This window comes from Colletotrichum orchidophilum (assembly GCF_001831195.1).
Source record: "Colletotrichum orchidophilum strain IMI 309357 chromosome Unknown Scaffold_22.1, whole genome shotgun sequence".
Lineage (NCBI taxonomy): Eukaryota > Fungi > Ascomycota > Sordariomycetes > Glomerellales > Glomerellaceae > Colletotrichum > Colletotrichum orchidophilum.
This window is the reverse complement of record NW_019172978.1, coordinates 387,475-403,358: the sequence shown is the minus strand read 5'-3', so window position 1 is coordinate 403,358 and position 15,884 is coordinate 387,475. Positions and strand designations below refer to the sequence as shown.

General features: G+C 54.0%; 5 protein-coding genes across 5 annotated transcripts; 3 read left to right on the top strand and 2 right to left on the bottom strand.

Annotated features, from left to right (window-relative positions):
- Nucleotides 1–2,423: 2,423 nt before the first annotated feature.
- Nucleotides 2,424–4,348, bottom strand: CORC01_03690 (Prp31 C terminal domain-containing protein; the record flags this gene model as incomplete). Its single annotated transcript, XM_022615339.1, has 2 exons — nt 2,424–3,923; nt 4,022–4,348. The coding sequence occupies 2 exons, from the start codon at nt 4,346–4,348 to the stop codon at nt 2,424–2,426; spliced, it is 1,827 nt and encodes a 608-aa protein (XP_022478265.1).
- A 418-nt stretch (nt 4,349–4,766) lies between these two features.
- Nucleotides 4,767–6,841, top strand: CORC01_03689 (pre-mRNA-splicing factor CLF1; the record flags this gene model as incomplete). The annotated part of the gene is made up of 2 exons (XM_022615338.1): nt 4,767–5,115; nt 5,172–6,841. The coding sequence occupies 2 exons, from the start codon at nt 4,767–4,769 to the stop codon at nt 6,839–6,841; spliced, it is 2,019 nt and encodes a 672-aa protein (XP_022478264.1).
- A 2,225-nt stretch (nt 6,842–9,066) lies between these two features.
- CORC01_03688 (uncharacterized protein) lies at nt 9,067–11,190 on the bottom strand (the record flags this gene model as incomplete). Its single annotated transcript, XM_022615337.1, has 1 exon — nt 9,067–11,190. One exon carries the CDS (start codon nt 11,188–11,190, stop codon nt 9,067–9,069), a length of 2,124 nt encoding a protein of 707 aa, XP_022478263.1.
- Nucleotides 11,191–13,829: 2,639 nt separating this feature from the next.
- On the top strand, nt 13,830–14,318 carry CORC01_03687 (uncharacterized protein; the record flags this gene model as incomplete). The annotated part of the gene is made up of 1 exon (XM_022615336.1): nt 13,830–14,318. A coding segment is annotated over one exon (489 nt), but the record flags the coding sequence as incomplete, so codon positions are not given.
- Nucleotides 14,319–14,703: 385 nt separating this feature from the next.
- Nucleotides 14,704–15,617, top strand: CORC01_03686 (uncharacterized protein; the record flags this gene model as incomplete). Its single annotated transcript, XM_022615335.1, has 3 exons — nt 14,704–14,777; nt 14,865–15,365; nt 15,428–15,617. 3 exons carry the CDS (start codon nt 14,704–14,706, stop codon nt 15,615–15,617), a joined length of 765 nt encoding a protein of 254 aa, XP_022478261.1.
- Between the last annotated feature and the right edge of the window lie 267 nt (nt 15,618–15,884).

The following is a 15,884-nucleotide window of genomic DNA, read 5'->3' as shown; positions in this document are numbered from 1 at the left end:
CTCTACACAGTGCCGATACTGTGTAGTGGCTGGTGCTCCGTACAGTGTACACTATACAATGTAGAGAGGCTGCAACTTGCAGTCTGACTCCCCGCTCCAGCGACCTATACAAACCCTCATATCATACGGTAAGGTAGTCAGCGATACGTCATTGTGGCAGAGGGAATGCATTACCGGCCCCGCTCGTCTTTCGGCCGCGGACGAAATACCCTATGTGTACGGATAAGCAGAAGGTGCTGGGCCAACGGGGCCCACTGCCAACCGAAACGTGTGCCCATTATTCCAGGCACGCCGGCGCATTGTTAAGCCTATTGCAAGTTTGCAGCACCCCCCTCGCGCCATTGAGATCTGCGCCCATTGCGCCAATGAGCACGAGACAATGACAACTTTCTACGGACTTGGTAGAAGAATACGGGTCGGCCTCCCGCAAAGTGGACGACAATTGACATGCCAAAAGTGCGCAATTCGCGATATGTACGCATGCCAACCCGCAAGGCTCTCGTCAAGCATTTCAATGTTGCCTCAAACTCTATCGTCAACGTCGATCCGTTCCTGGCGCAATCACTGTCGCTCGCCCGTCGGAATCGACTCCGGGATCCTCGGGGTCCAGTACAGCAACCTAACCTTCGAAGGGGGAAAGCACAAACAAAAATGGAGGGCAGATTCGCGCAACAACAGGGGAAAGGGCGGAGAAATAGGCAGGCCCGAGCCTCGAGCCTCGAAGCCCGGCGTTTCATAGCGGGATACCCCGGAGAATCCCAGTCCAGTCGAAGTCTGGAAAGCCTCGTTACAGCAACGACAACACGCTCGGGCGTTCAAATTGCACAGCGGTCGCGTGATGGCACAGATGATGGGCGGGCTTCATCTCGTGTGTTATTGGCCCCAAAGAACCTTTCTTTCCTTACCGATGCATTTTGTCTGTTCTCAATTCATAGGAATCGTCGTCTCGCGCGCGGGTCGAGCCCTCGCGGTCGTCCTCCAATTGAAGCTTTCGCGAGACGGTCGGGGGTGGAAGGGGGGAAAAGGGGAGGGAGGGAAGAGCTGGGCCAAGAATGACGGTGGGCAAGCAAGGTCTCTACGGATAGGGTTTACGCAGAAGGCCATCACGGCCCTCTCCTGTCTGATTAGACTCTCGACCTGCCGACGATTTTCCCTCGTGTTCATCGTCTTCCGTCGTCTATCACTCCATCTTTCTGTGTGTGGTTCTCGAAAAGGGACGAGCGTTTCTGACGTTGCTCGCCCAACAACGCTGCCCAAGCACGGTACCTTGTAAGGCATGGATGATGATCGACGGCCCCCGAATCAAGGGTCGTGAGGGGATAGGTGTGAAGCGGGGGTACGCTTAGTAGACTAAGTTGGGTTCGATTCCTATCGGCGTCAACTGGTGTTTTGGCCGAACGGCATACTTTGGTGACGCCGATAGGAATCGAACCCAACTTAGTCTAGTTGACGCCGATAAACCCTACAATGCGTTGCTCTTAAAGCCTATGGGTTCGATCCCGGACGGTGGAGTACACCGGTTAAGTATGTACTCGGTACGCTTAGTACGTGAGGGCACGCTTGTATGGGGGTATCGTGTGAAGCGGGGGTACGCTTAGTAGACTAAGTTGGGTTCGATTCCTATCGGCGTCAACTGGTGTTTTGGCCGAACGGCATACTTTATAGGAGGGAGGGAAAATTGGAAAGGAAGAAAGACGGTGAGGCCATCCGTCCAAACGTGTTTCAAAGGAGCTAGAATTTTGGCATGAACCGCAAAGACGTTTTTGCAAAATCATACTTTTTTTGCAAAGAAGAGAAAAATGTTGGTGTTTTGGGAGGATATTACAGCACACGGCTTACTGAGAGAGGGAAAAGATGCGCCTGGAATACAAAAGACGTTTGATCGACACGGTCGTTGGGCTATTGCAAACGTAACATGCGATTGCTCTACTTCTTCTATTAGTCGTCCAAAGTTTTCAGTAACTTAGGAGCCGAGATGAAGAACTGCCGACAGCCTGAATGGCAATGCGCCGGCAACTAGGACTCCTCTAAGGACAAGAAGTTACACCTCAACACACATACGTCTTTGACACTCTTCTCTCATACACTTAGTGACAATGGCATTTCGTCTCGTTACAGTTCCCGCCAAAGATGCCTAAAAGGTATGCTGCTGATTCGATGGCTGGAAAAAAGAAGAAACCTTCCAAAACGCCGCACGCTATATCCGCCGGCCGAGTGATCGGTTCTTGTCAGCCGCGGAACCCGTTAACAATCAACCACCCCCCCACACACCCCTTTCCTTATGTCTGCCGGGGGCTAGCTTTTCGGTTGAGTGATATGCTTCGAAGATTCCCTTCCCCTCAAGGTATATCTTTTCTCCAAACTCTTGAATCCCTGCTTGTTACCATGAACATCCCCTTGCCACATCGCGTAGGCCAGGTCCCTCAGCCGCCCCGCGGAGGTGGAGGTCCCATCTTACCGGCGCCGGTATCTACCTTTTTATGGGGAGGCAAGTCAGGCTTTTTGAAACCATCATTGGACGAGCCCGCGACCTGAGTAAAGGTGCCGCCCTTGAACCACCGGTCCTCTTCAGCCTTTCGCTTGCGACTGAGTTCAGCCTGGACCTTGGGGTCTACAAGCTCCAGACCCTGGACGGGTGTGAAGGCCAACGACGACGCCGTGCCCGCTCCCGCGCCCAGCGACGTGCCAACACCTGACGTCCTCAGGCCCTTGCCGCGTAGGTCAATGTTGGAGTTTGCCGATTGTCCAAAGCCCTTGAGCGAAGATGCGGCTCCGTTCACGGGTGTTGCGCCGCCCCAGCCCTTGTTCTTCTGACCGAGCTTTGCTCTCGTGCGTTGATCGACTTGAAGGTTACGAATTCTACCATCGTTACCCTGTCCGATCATACCCATGCCTACGGTGGTCTCCCCCGTACCGTAGCCGACCTCGCGCTCCTCCTTGCCAAAGACCATTCTGTTCTGGGCTTTGCGCAGCTCTGTCATTGCCGTAGCCTCTTTGGCCTTCCTTGCCCTTCTTCCACCACGCTTGCGGGAAGGCTTGTCGTCAGGCACGGGGAGAGCCCTGGGCCCTTTGTTCGGGGGCGGTTCCGTAAGCTTCTCAAGTCTTGTGAGGCACTGCTCCTTGAGATCCTCGCCTGTCGAACCGTCGGCGCTGGAGTGAATCCTGTCCACACGGGCCGCAAGCAACAGCTTAGCTGATACGATACGCATGGCCTGCCTCTTGAGATCGTTGGGAATGCCCTGAATGATCGGTGAGTGGTAGAGAAAACCCTGTTGCCTGACGCCGATATTCGTAGCCAAGCCCGCGGCACCAGCACCTTTCTTCGAACCCCATGCTGCAATGTTGCACGAAGGTGTTTTGGATAGACCAGTAAGACCACCGGCGGCGTTCAGCAGTTGAGCAGCTGTCAAGGAACCGATCATAGCAGTCAAATTCGGCGCGAAAAGATTCATGCGCGACTGGACATATCCCGTCAAGGTCTTCTTCGCCTTGTCAAGGGAGATAACCATCTCGCAAGCTCTGTATACGCGCTCTAGTTCTTCTTGCGACATTTGTCTGCCCTTCGTTGTTGTAGCCTCCACTGTCACGATCATGAGGGATGGGCCGTCGAGGACAGAGCGCAACGAGACTTGAAGGATATTGTCCGTTGAGTGCTGAAGCTTCTTGATGTTCTCCGAATCAAGCGGCCCATTGCCCAAGATCGCAACAACCTTCGCATACTCCAGCGGGTTGGTGATGAGCGTTTCAAGTTCTGGGAATCGTATCGAGTAATGGTCTCTGATATACTTGTGTACCAAGACGATCTCGCTATCTATGAGAGTCGATAGACTGTTCGATTGTGTCAGGAGGTGGTATTCGGGGTGGTCTTCGATATTGCCGAGCAGCTCCGTAGGGATCGGTTGTGACTGGTAGTGTGCGATTTTCTGTGACGTTCGAGTTGCGATGTTAGGGCTAGTTCTCCCAAGAGATGGTGTAAACACAGCTTCCAAAGAGCCAGTCGTGTTTCGGGTGGGTTACTAACCTCTAGCACAGGCTCCAGATTTGACATTAGACTGGCGACGTTGCGAACGTCGTTGACACCACCCAGCTGCATCTTTTCAACCTTTGCTTTTGTATCCTCTGCATCTTCGACAGAATCGACAGCGCCTTCTAGGGTGCCGACCATTTTTTCATCTTCATCTTCGGGTTCGCTCCGATCGTCGTCCAGATCCATCCCGCCCGATGCTTTGCGACCGCTCGCTTCGGGTACGTGATCGAGGCCTAAGGGATCATGATCTTGCTGAGTCTCCTCTGCTTCCGAGCCAGAGTCCTCAAAATCATTGAGAAGTTCGTCTGCGAGAGTCGCCATGTTGCCGGTCGCAGCTGTCGAGGTGGCTCTTTGGTGATAAAATCACCCGTGTTGGGAAGACGGCGCGGCGAAATTGTAAGTCTGGGAAGAGGTAAGGTTATGGAAGCCTCGCGAGGCTACGTAGGTTTTACTGCATTAGGTGGGTCACAGCCACAGGAATTCGTTATCGGAGTGGCTAGCGCCGATAAGAGCTGCGTTTTTCCACTACGTACGCTTCAGCCTCGGGCCTGAGAATTGTTGGCATTTGCGATCGACATAGAGTATCATCAATTGTTCAACGAGCTGATGCAACTCGACGTGTCAGTACACAGGCAAGAGCGAATCCTGGTTTAATCACGTTCAGCGATACTAAATATACGCGACTTTGCGCGTCCTCCCTACTTCAACCGACTTCGATTCTGTTCTGAACCTCGCGACAATGGAAGCATCACGAGGACCCCCAAAGGTCAAGAACAAGGCCGCCGCGCCTGTTCAGATCTCCGCCGAGCAACTTCTTCGCGAGGCTGTTGACCGACAAGAGGTCGCCTTACAAGCACCTACCCAGCGGTTTGCCGATCTAGAGGAGCTGCACGAATTCCAAGGACGGAAACGACGAGAATTCGAGGACTACGTGCGACGCAACAGAGTCAATCTCAACAATTGGATGCGATATGCGGATTGGGAGCTTGAGCAGAAGGAATTCGCGCGCGCAAGATCAATCTTCGAGCGCGCTCTAGATGTGCATCCCAATGAGATCAAGTTGTGGATCAGATATATTGAGTCGGAGAGTAAGGAATCCATACTGAAGACTACGTGACGAGACAGATGGCTGACATACTTGCAGTGAAATGCCGAAATATCAACCATGCGCGAAATTTACTCGACAGGGCCGTCACACGACTACCTCGAGTCGATAAACTTTGGTATAAATATGTATACATGGAGGAGATGCTGGGCAACGTTCCAGGAACTCGCCAAGTATTTGACCGTTGGATGCAATGGCAGCCCGATGAATCTGCATGGAGCGCATATATAAAACTGGAAAAGAGGTACAATGAGTTCGACCGAGCCAGAGATATCTTCAGAGCATTCACTCTCGTCCATCCCGAGCCCAGAAACTGGATCAAGTGGGCCAAGTTTGAGGAGGAGTTCGGCACCAGCGACATGGTGCGAGATGTGTTTGGCACTGCGATCGAAGAGCTGGGTGACGATTTCGTTGACGAGAAGCTGTTTATTGCTTATGCGCGATACGAGGCGAAGTTGAAGGAGTACGAAAGAGCTAGGGCAATCTTCAAGTACGCCCTGGATCGCCTCCCCCGCTCTAGATCCATGGCTCTCCACAAGGCGTATACGACATTTGAGAAGCAGTTCGGAGACAAGGATGGCGTCGAGGATGTCGTGCTTTCCAAACGCCGTGTTTTGTACGAAGCGCAGGTCAAGGAGAACCCGAAGAATTACGATACGTGGTTCGACTACACTCGTCTTGAGGAAACCGCAGGCGATCTTGACAGAGTCCGAGACATTTACGAGAGGGCAGTGTCGCAAGTACCACCAGCGCAAGAGAAGAGGTTCTGGAGGCGATACATCTACCTCTGGATCAACTACGCCATCTTCGAGGAGTTGCAGGCAAAAGACATGGAGCGAGCAAGGCAAATCTACAAGGTTTGCCTAGAGCTGATACCCCATAAGAAGTTCACCTTTGCTAAGGTCTGGCTGCTAAAAGCGCAATTTGAGATCCGGCAGGGTGAGCTGACGGCGGCTCGCAAGACCCTGGGCCAGGCTATCGGCATGTGCCCGAAGGATAAGCTGTTCAGGGGCTACATAGAGTTGGAACTGAAACTCTTTGAGTTTTTGCGTTGCCGAACACTCTACGAAAAGCACATTGAATGGAACGCTTCCAACTGCCAGACATGGATCAAGTTCGCCGAGCTTGAGCGTGGCCTCGACGACTTGGAGCGGACGAGGGCCATTTTCGAGCTAGCTGTCAGCCAACCCGTTCTCGACATGCCCGAGTTGCTTTGGAAAGCCTACATCGATTTCGAGGAAGAGGAGGAAGAGTACGAGCGGACGAGAGAGCTCTACGAGCGCCTACTGGAGAAGACCGATCACGTCAAGGTATGGATCAGCTACGCCCACTTCGAGCTCAACATACCCGAGGACGAGGAAGAAGCAGGGGAGGAGGCACCGGTCAGTCGAGAAGCCAAAGCCAGGGCGCGCAAGGTCTTTGAGCGCGCGCACAAGAGCATGCGCGACAAGGAGCTTAAGGAGGAAACGGTCACGTTGCTCAACGCGTGGTTGTCCTTTGAGAGGATACACGGCGCGGACGACGACGTGGAGAATGTGCAGAAGTTGATGCCACGTAAGACGAAGCGCAGAAGGCGCTTGGATGACGACAGCTTCGAGGAGTACATTGACTACGTCTTCCCTGCCGACGACAAGCAGACGCAGAACCTTTCGAATCTGTTGGCCATGGCGCAGGCCTGGAAGCAGCAGGGAGGAGATGCTGCGGCATGAAAGACACCTATCCGTCGGAGAAAAAAGTGTCGTTGTATCTACCCGGTGCTACGCATACCCATTGTCGAAATTCAATAAAAATCGAGTTTTCTCAGCCAGAAAATAAGTTCGGACCAAACGTGTCTCATCTTTTCCAGATTGCCATCATCTCGCCATAGACATCCCGGGTAAGGAGTCATCTGAAAGCTCCCGTCGTATGGTGGGCCGGCGAACCCTAAGCGACGCGAGACTATCTCCGTTCTCTCCTGCCCAGCCAGATAGATACGTAACAAATCAGTCTCGCACCACAACCAGCAAGCAGTAGGTAGGACACCAGAGGCACCGCTAATTCGGGGCTTGCCATCATCAGAATGGCGGCGGGATATGTAAGACCAGTCATCTGACTGACGATGCTTCACCAATAGCGGCTGCAGGCGCAAATAGGGGGGGTGGGGTGTCCAGGATAATGCGGCGAATGTACGATGATGTCATTCCCCTTGATTGCTCAGCCGCCTGTCACCTGCCACCCTTTTCACGACAATCAGTGTCAAACTGCCGCAGTATCGAAGACTGCCTTGGCCCCCATTAGCACACCGGTAGCGTGCTACCTACTCGTTGTCGTGGTTGACGACAGGACGCCAAACCACGCACAGGATCGATTTGACCGCCTTCCCCTGCCTAGCTGAACATCAGGCCACGGGCGGTGCCGACCTCTGCCCATGTTGCCAATGTGCCCACCCGTCTTAGGTATCTTCGCTGCAGAATGGTCATTGGGTCCAAAGACAAGGCAAAAAAAGTTGGCAGAGCTGCTGCCAGGAAATTTGGTAGGGCGGGGGACTCTCCTCCCTCCCACTTCCCTCCCACTTCCCTTCATTCTTTCCGATCTGCCAGAGAAACCTGAGAGGAAGCAGCCCAATCTACTCGGTAACATGCCCTACACGCTCACGGAAGAGAGCACACAAGTACTAGGGGGGTTACAGTCCTCGACTCTGATTGTTGGCGGCGACATGGGAAGAGATAGTGTGGGCTGTTTCGGGCCCGACGGCTTTTGCCGAGGGATCTTCTGCTGTGGTACCACAGCTTCACAGCGCAATGAATCTATTTATCACCAAAGGGTGGCCCCGGCACGGCTAAGATCAGGGAGTCAAGAGAAGACGGCGCAAGGGTCATGTCTTACACTCGTAACATCGGAATCTACGTATCCAGTCCAGTATCATAGAACAAAAAATGGCCATCCTCCTATCTAACTAGGAAATTATGAAACTAAAGAAGAGACCAGAAAACATCGCGTCGTTACAGTGGCGTAGGCGGAAGAGGAGGAATAGCGAATGCATCCCAGCACTTCCACGATGTTGATCCCGCGCTGGCCCGAGTACGAATACCCATGGAGCCGTCTTTTCCGTCGTGTATCATCATCCCGCATATGCCACCCCTGCTTTCCCGCCGCCTATTCCCCAATCTTTGCAAGTAGTAGCCGCCTTCTCTCACCGCCGCTTGTCCATTCCCGCGCTAGCGGAAAATGTCCGGTAACAGGGTTCCTTCTCATCAGGGTCCGCTTAGTTGCCTCAATTCCATGTGGTGGCCAGACCTCTCTTTCTCTCCCTACATGGCTTAAATCGAGAAAAAACTGATGGTTCCAATCAAGCCTTTGCGATCGGCCTCGATCTCGGCTCCATCGTTTGCTCATATTGTCTGAGCTGCATGCTATCATTCCCTCCGTTTGGTACTACTGTCATCCGCAGGGGCCGACGACAACGGCTCAACCAGTAATGATGCATCTGGGTTTTTGATGGCGGCGCAGGCCGATTAGTAACGGCGGCGTTGGTCTGTCACAATCCAATTAGAATCAGTTATGGTTCGTGTACAAGGGAAGAATGCGTGTAGATTGGCAACAAAGGGGGAAAGGGAATCCATCTATCTGAGTAAACGCAATGCAAGGTGGCGCTCGTCGAGGGCCATTGTGAGACGTGGGGAACGCCACTGCCACATCCCCTTAGTTTTCCAAATCTTTCCCGGTTTTGTTTGAAAGCAGAATAATTGTGGCTGAAAATTTATTTGCAGAAATTTGTCGTAGCGTCGTAATGTCTTATACCGGCAGTATAGGTCGTCGAAGAGGCTGAGGAACTGAGGACATAATGAGGCAAATATCCAATGCGAGTGGGGATGTGGTCATGAGGACTCTGGAGAGTGCCGACGAAGACCAAAAACCCCGAGGTTTAGGACTGAAGTGCTCTCGATCAGGCGTTTCAGTCTCTGTATCTCCTATCATCGTAGCCGACAGGAGGTGCGGGCAAGTGCCCGGCAGAGTACGGGTTGTCGTCGTAATATATAGACCCGTAGTCATACCGCTCTTCTCGCGGAGAGCCAGAAGAGTACCAGTCGTCAGCCCTACTTCTTCGTCCACCATGGCCGTCGGTGAGCTTCTTCTGACGCTCAAGTCGTTTTTGATGTCGAATTTCCTTCTCGTGTTGGAATTGCTTGCATTCGTGTGTCATCTCTTTAGCTTCCTTGAGCTCAGACCAGGCACCCTTGATACCGAGAGCAGCAATTCCGACAGAGGCAGCGTCTTGGACCAGAGCCTTGGTTTTGAGCTTTTTCGCCTCCTCTGGGCTTAGTCGCCCTTCCCTCACAGCCTTCTGCCTTGAATTGCGTTTTTCCATACTTTGATAGACCCCATGTGCAGCGTGAATAGTGGCAACGGCCGCTAGGCCGGTTGTGATGACTTGCTTACCTCTCATTTTCCTCGCACGCTTTGCATCATCGTCCGAGTCCCCAAGATCCGAATCAGAACTGGCGTCCGATTTTCCTCCTCTGCGGCGAGAACGGTCCCGGCGCCTGCTCGTGTACGACGATCTGTCGTCATCGTATGCATCGCGTCCACCGCGTCCAGAACCCCGGTCGTAGCCGTCGTCGTATTCATCAGAGTACCTTCGGGTCATGCCACGTCGAGAGCTACGGTCATCGTCGTAATAGCCATCATCTCGGCTGTGCTTCTCTCTCTCCTTCTCTTCCGGATTGCTGCCGATGCCAAATTTGGCAAGTTTCTTTCGTGCAGAATCGACAACGCTGCGGCTTCTGCTTCGTTGGCGGCGACTGTCGCGACCATCGCGGCTTGAAGCCCGGCTGTCATAAGAATCGGCACTACGGCCGCGGCTGTGGGACTTGACGTTCTCGATTGCCTTCTTGGCGCCAAAGGCACCTAACCCGGCAGTGGCCAGAGCAGCCAAGCCCGGTCCTCCGCCTCCGCCTTCAGAGCGAGCGCGCGACCTAGACCTGCTTCGCCCGGTCCGTCGGTCCTCCTCGATGTTGCGCTTGGATCCGTTGATGACCCGGTTGCCGACCAGACCGCCAATGACGGACTCAGCCAAGCTCAGCTTGCTCTGCTTCTCGCCGCCATGTGCGGCATCGATGGTGGCCGCACCAGCAGCGGCAGTGATGATGCGCTTCGTTTTCTCGCCCTTCCAGCCACCGGGTTCCTTGGCAACACGGAAAGCTTCAGTAGCTCCAGCAATCAGGGAAGCCATGGCAGCCTTCTGTATCTTGCCGGCGGCTTCTCCTCCAGGTCCTCGAGACTTGGACCGAGAGGATCTCGAGTCAGGGCTGCCTCGTCGGCTTCTGGTGTCACTGCGCCGGTCATCACCACCACTAGCGCCTGTGAGAGCTTTGACGGCAACTCCCAGACCAGAGGCTGCAAGAGCGTTCTCCAAGAAAGACTTATGTCCCTTTTTCTCCCGGTCTCCCTCGTCATCGGAGTAGTACTCGGAAACTCTACCATCACGGCCACGATGGAGGACATAGGTGGACTTGTCCTCTTCCTTTTCCTTGCGCTTGCCGTAGTACTCTGCGCCCTGGTAACCGGCGAGAGCTCCAGCTGCTCCCAATGCTGCAGAAGTCAGATAGTTTCTCTCAATTTCGCCGCGGTGTTCTTTGGCTTCCTTTCTGTCGTAGAGTTCCTTGCCACCAAAAGCCAGAGCCGCGCCGGCAACAGCGGCCAAAATCTTCTCTTGTTGGTTGATAACGCGCTTACGGGACCTCTCATCTTCGGCGTAGACAAGGCTGCCAGCTTTTCTGCTGCGACGATCATGTTCGCGATCGTAGTATCGGTCCCGGTCATCGTAGCCTCGTGGATCGTCGTAGTAGCCGGGCTCTGCTGAACGAGTTCTTCGTGAATCTCTGTAGCCGGGAGGAGGGAAGTCTCGGCGGACTTCTTCAATGGAGAGATCGCTGTTTTCTCGGGCTCGGGGAATGATTTCGCGCGTTTGGTGAACCTTCAGGTAGCCTTCGTCTGCATAACGGGGATCGATTCTCTCCTCACGCCGCTCCTCGCGGACGTAGCGACGGGTGCGCTGAGGCTCTTCGTAGTAACTCATGTCGGGCTTGCCGAGAGTGGGCTTAAGAGCCAAATAGGCTCGGTGGATAGCTTCAATTTGAAGCGGGGTAATAGGTTTAAGTCGTATGAGTGAAGTGACAAAGTGTCAGGTTTAGTTTCGAGTGTGCCTTTAAATATGGTAGTTCAAACTGACGAGAGTGAAGGAAGGTTGGAATTTGTCGATGAAGACGTCGCAATGTCTGTGAGTTGTCAAAAGTAGAAAGACGAAGAGCACCAAGCCCCGGGAAGAAATGAAGGATGGTAAGAGATGATGAGTGCAGACCAGGGGGAGCCAGGGCTAGAGAAAGTGGGTGGGCAAGGGTCCAGCCAGACGGGAGGGTAAAGGCAATCAGGCATGGAACGAAAGAGACGGACGGCAAGGACAGGCAAGACATTTCAGGCAGAGCAGCCATCCAGATACAGTCACCTTAGGCTTGGACTGGGCACGGCAGAACAGGGTAGGGCGTCCGATTACATGTATGCGACATGTCGACGACTCAGCGTTGCTTCCAGAGATGCAGCATTGGAGCGGCAGCAGAAACGGAGGGTGCGGGAACCAGGGAATGCTAAGTAAGGTAAAGGTATGTTCATTCATGACGGGCATGCGAAAGTACCTCATCCGCCATCACATGGCAGCTGAGTACTTCTGAACTAGGTCTTGAACAACCTAAACGGGGCCCCTTTTTCTCGTCCGAATGGCAAGGCAGCCCATAAGGTACACAATAGAAGCCGCAGGCAAAGGAGTCATTAGGACATGCTGTGAAGGCCCTTCCAACGTCTGACCGAAGGTAGTGTGCCCTTTTGGGGTCATCTAATTTTCCATTTGTTCATTCTCACATTGGCTGGGCACCAAGAAGAAGTAAGACGAGTGGCCAGGCTGTCTGTCTAGTGCGCCTAGATACTTGTGCTAGCGCGGTCATAAGTGGCATCAGAGGACGGGTGCTCCCTGCGACAAACCCGATGCCGCTGCGCACCAAGGACAAGGCGGATGGGTGATGGATGCCAGGCGGTGGCTTTGGTGGAAGAGTCACCTCTGAAGATGTTGCTACGACTTTTTGGGTTTCAAACAGCGTAGCTTCTTGGCCCCGAGAGATGGCAAAGGCGGTGTTCTCAAGGACAACGAGAAGGGAGAGCATGTGCGCGGCCTTCGATGCAATTAGCATAGCCTACCTACCTGCATGTAGCGCCTGCAAAGTGTGACCCGACTTGCCTGGGGCCCTCCGGGAGGGGGCCCGGGGGGGGGGAGGGGGCTGGACGGACGGATACTGAAGGCTTTTAGCTGGGAGGCGGAAGTGAGGGGAGGAACAGCGAAGCAGTGACAGGGAGAATGACCTCATACCGACAGGCATTGCGACCAATGTGGTATCGGGAATCGCTTGTGCCTTACCTTACAAAGTGCGCCCTCCACTTGGCCGAGCGCCGATAGAGGGGGCCCAGGACCTGGTACGGTGGGCGCTGCCACCGAGTGCTCGGTCAGTCCGCAGAAACGCCCATTTAGTACCGCGTCGGACGATGCCCAACTATGTCTGTAATAAACGAAGTTGAGGAGGACCCTTGTGTTTTTGCCCCTTCCCTCAATGCCTTACCCTCCACGGAGTTGTTCATCTCAGGATGAAATTGAATACGTCGAAACTGGCGTCGAGGCAGGAACAAGGTTAGGTGTATTTTGGGGGGCAAGGGGGGTTCACCGGAATTACAGTATGATGTCATTGGCTTCAAGCACTTCAAGGTCACCGAAAATGCGATAGACCTCATCAGTGTCCGTCCAGTACGATCCTGATAAGCGACTGCGCTATCAACGTGCCAGACAGAAGAGATAGGACGTACGAATAGGTACCTACACTAAGGTAGCCACGGATGACAAGCAGGTAGAATGTGAGGAGATGAGGAGGTGAGATGCTTGGGCAGAGGTGGATTGTGGAACAAATGAAATTCCCCGCGGTGACCAGCTCGAAGAGGGGAACCTGGGAACCTGCACGGAAAGGCAAAGGGGGTGGTGGTCTGGAGCCCGTGACGTAAATATTACACTTTTTCACCCCTCTGTTGCACCAGCTGAGGCTGATTACGTGGCGCAGCCACACTTTGCATTGGAAGTGCCACACGTCCACGGTCTAGACTTCGAGTCCTAGTCACGTGTCTTGTCTAGTCCACAATTTACCTCGTCCTTCATCAACGGCGGAAAACGGGAGCACCGGCCGTGAGTGGGCACTCCTTGTTCCCGTCTCCCGTCCCCAGCCCAAACAATCACATTGTGAAATTCGTCTGAAGGAAACGGTGTCGGCCAATGATGCGGCCTAGTTTATCGAGATGGGGTCACGGCTGCTACCCGCCAACCATATCCCTCCACCTCCACTATTCCGCTTTCCAGATTTTCACCGTAACCTGATTATTAACTACTAGCGCGGGGAAGAACCACATCTTCATCACCAGTGTTCGCTTGCATACCAAATCAATTTTTGTACGAATACAGAGTACTCCATAAGCCTTTGCACATGTGGCTTCAATTCCCATGAGGGCGGCGAGATGGCTCTTCAGATATCAACTGGACAAGCATGGCACTTAACGCAAAGGTCGTTCAGCCGATACAGTTGACAGAATACCTCGCGGAGGAAGTTTTCCTCGGCCTCGTAATTTCATCCTTGTTCAACTTGTTCCCCAGCCTCTCAAGTCCTCAACAACCCATTCCACGATCAAGGCCGGCAAACACGCAACCTGGCGCCAATCAACTACCCTGCTTGCTCGAGTGAGCCAACACTGCATTGCCATCACCCGTGTACCCATTCGACGCAATCATTCACGTTGTGTAAGGCAGTCCTCCACGACCTGATTCGGCGGCACAATGACACACGCAAGCAGCCGGGCCAACCGTCAACGTCACACCAGCACAATCTCATCTATGACCTGGGGCCTCACCTTCAGCCCGTCACGCTTGAATGGCCCTGCCCTGCTTTTCCTGCTTGTCATCCTCCTCCGTTTACAGCTTCGTCGATTTGTTCCCTGTTCGCGCTTTGCCCACTTTGCCGTTGCCCAGCTGCTTCTGGTTGCTACTACTGCGGCTGCAAGGGCCTCGAAGCATCGAGCATCTCTACCCAACCTCCGCTTTCCAAGGAAAACAGACCAAGGGTGTGAGAAAGACCAACACCAAGATTTTGGCTCACCTGTTCCTCGCCCCTCACAATGGGAACAAACGCGCAATTCCCAGCTTTCGCTTCCACCATCGCTGTTGCCATGGGTTCCCCATTCGTTCTGGCCTGGTCGTACCCGGCCCAGCTCCTCACCGCGTACGGCGTCATTTGTCTCTTGACTGCATCACCACGATTTTCGTCTGTTATTTAAATCAGTCATCCACCCTTCGAGGCGGTGTTCCGTAATTCACTCTCCTTCCCTTCATCCGCCTTTGTTTGCTTCAGCCAGCCAGTGATACCCCTCGGAAGAACTTCTGCCGCCTCATTCCAATAGACCTGTGATACCCGACCTCGGTTTTGAGAAAAGATACACCGCACAGATTTTCGATATGAAGTCCGCCATCATTCCTCTGGCCATTGCCACCAAGCTCGCCGTTGCCAACCCCATCAACGCGCGTCAAGCGTAAGGACTGCCTCTACCGCTCCCGGGGGTCCAAGACAGCCTTGGGAAGCCTCGGGGCCACCCAAACATGCACTAACAGAGCAGTAGCTCCGACGCCCCGGCCTTCACTTCCGCCGCAGATGCCCTCATTTCGGCCTACATTCCCACCGACCAGTGGGACTCCCTGACCTCGGCCTTCGGCTCCGCCGCTAGCGCTGCCGGCGTCACCGGGGACCTCAAGTCCTACGTCTACTCCGTCCTCAAGGCCACCAGCACCCCCAACTGGTTCGCCGCGGCGATCCCAACCCAATATACCAGCCAGTACGGCGCCCTTGAGTCCGCCATTGAGAGCCTCCGCCCTACTGCCGCCCCGGCTGGTACCCCCGTGCCTACCGTCATCGCCGTCACCACCACCAACGCGGACGGCAGCACCATCACCACCGAGATCTCCGCCACGGTCACTCCCATCCCGACCACAATCATCACCGATGTCGTCCCCACGCTGTCCCCCAGCGTCGTCACTGGCACCGACTCCGCCGGCAGCGACTTCACCTCAACAGTCCTGAACACCGGAACCGAGTCTGTCACTGGAACTCCCGACGCCACTGCGTAAATTGCATCTCCTACCCATACAATCATCCAGCTTGTCCTTCGCTAACGCTTGTCGATAGTACCACCACTACTTCCGAGACCGCCACCGTGACTGAAAGCGGCGCCGAGTCCAGCGGCGCTTCCGCCACTGATGCTTCAGGCTCCGCCACACCCTCCTCGACCGAGGCCCCCAACGCTGCCCCGACTGCCATGGTTCACGGCCTCGCTGGTGTTGCCGCTGCTGTTGTCGGTCTCGTCATGGCCTTTTAAAGCAGTGAAATGACGAGTGCCCAAGTTGAGTGAAACGCAATAAACGGTCGACATAATGAGGCAACGGCATGAAGACTTGTAGATAATGATCATTCGGTCTAAACAACCACCTCTTCTAGTCCATAATTCTGTCATGACCGCAGCCAGAGAGACTAAGATTAGGATGTTTATGTAATAATGAGTAATATGACATGATTCTCCCCCGTCACATCCTACTTGAATAATATTTTGTTGGCTTGTGTTGAAACTGCTACTTCCCGAAGGTGG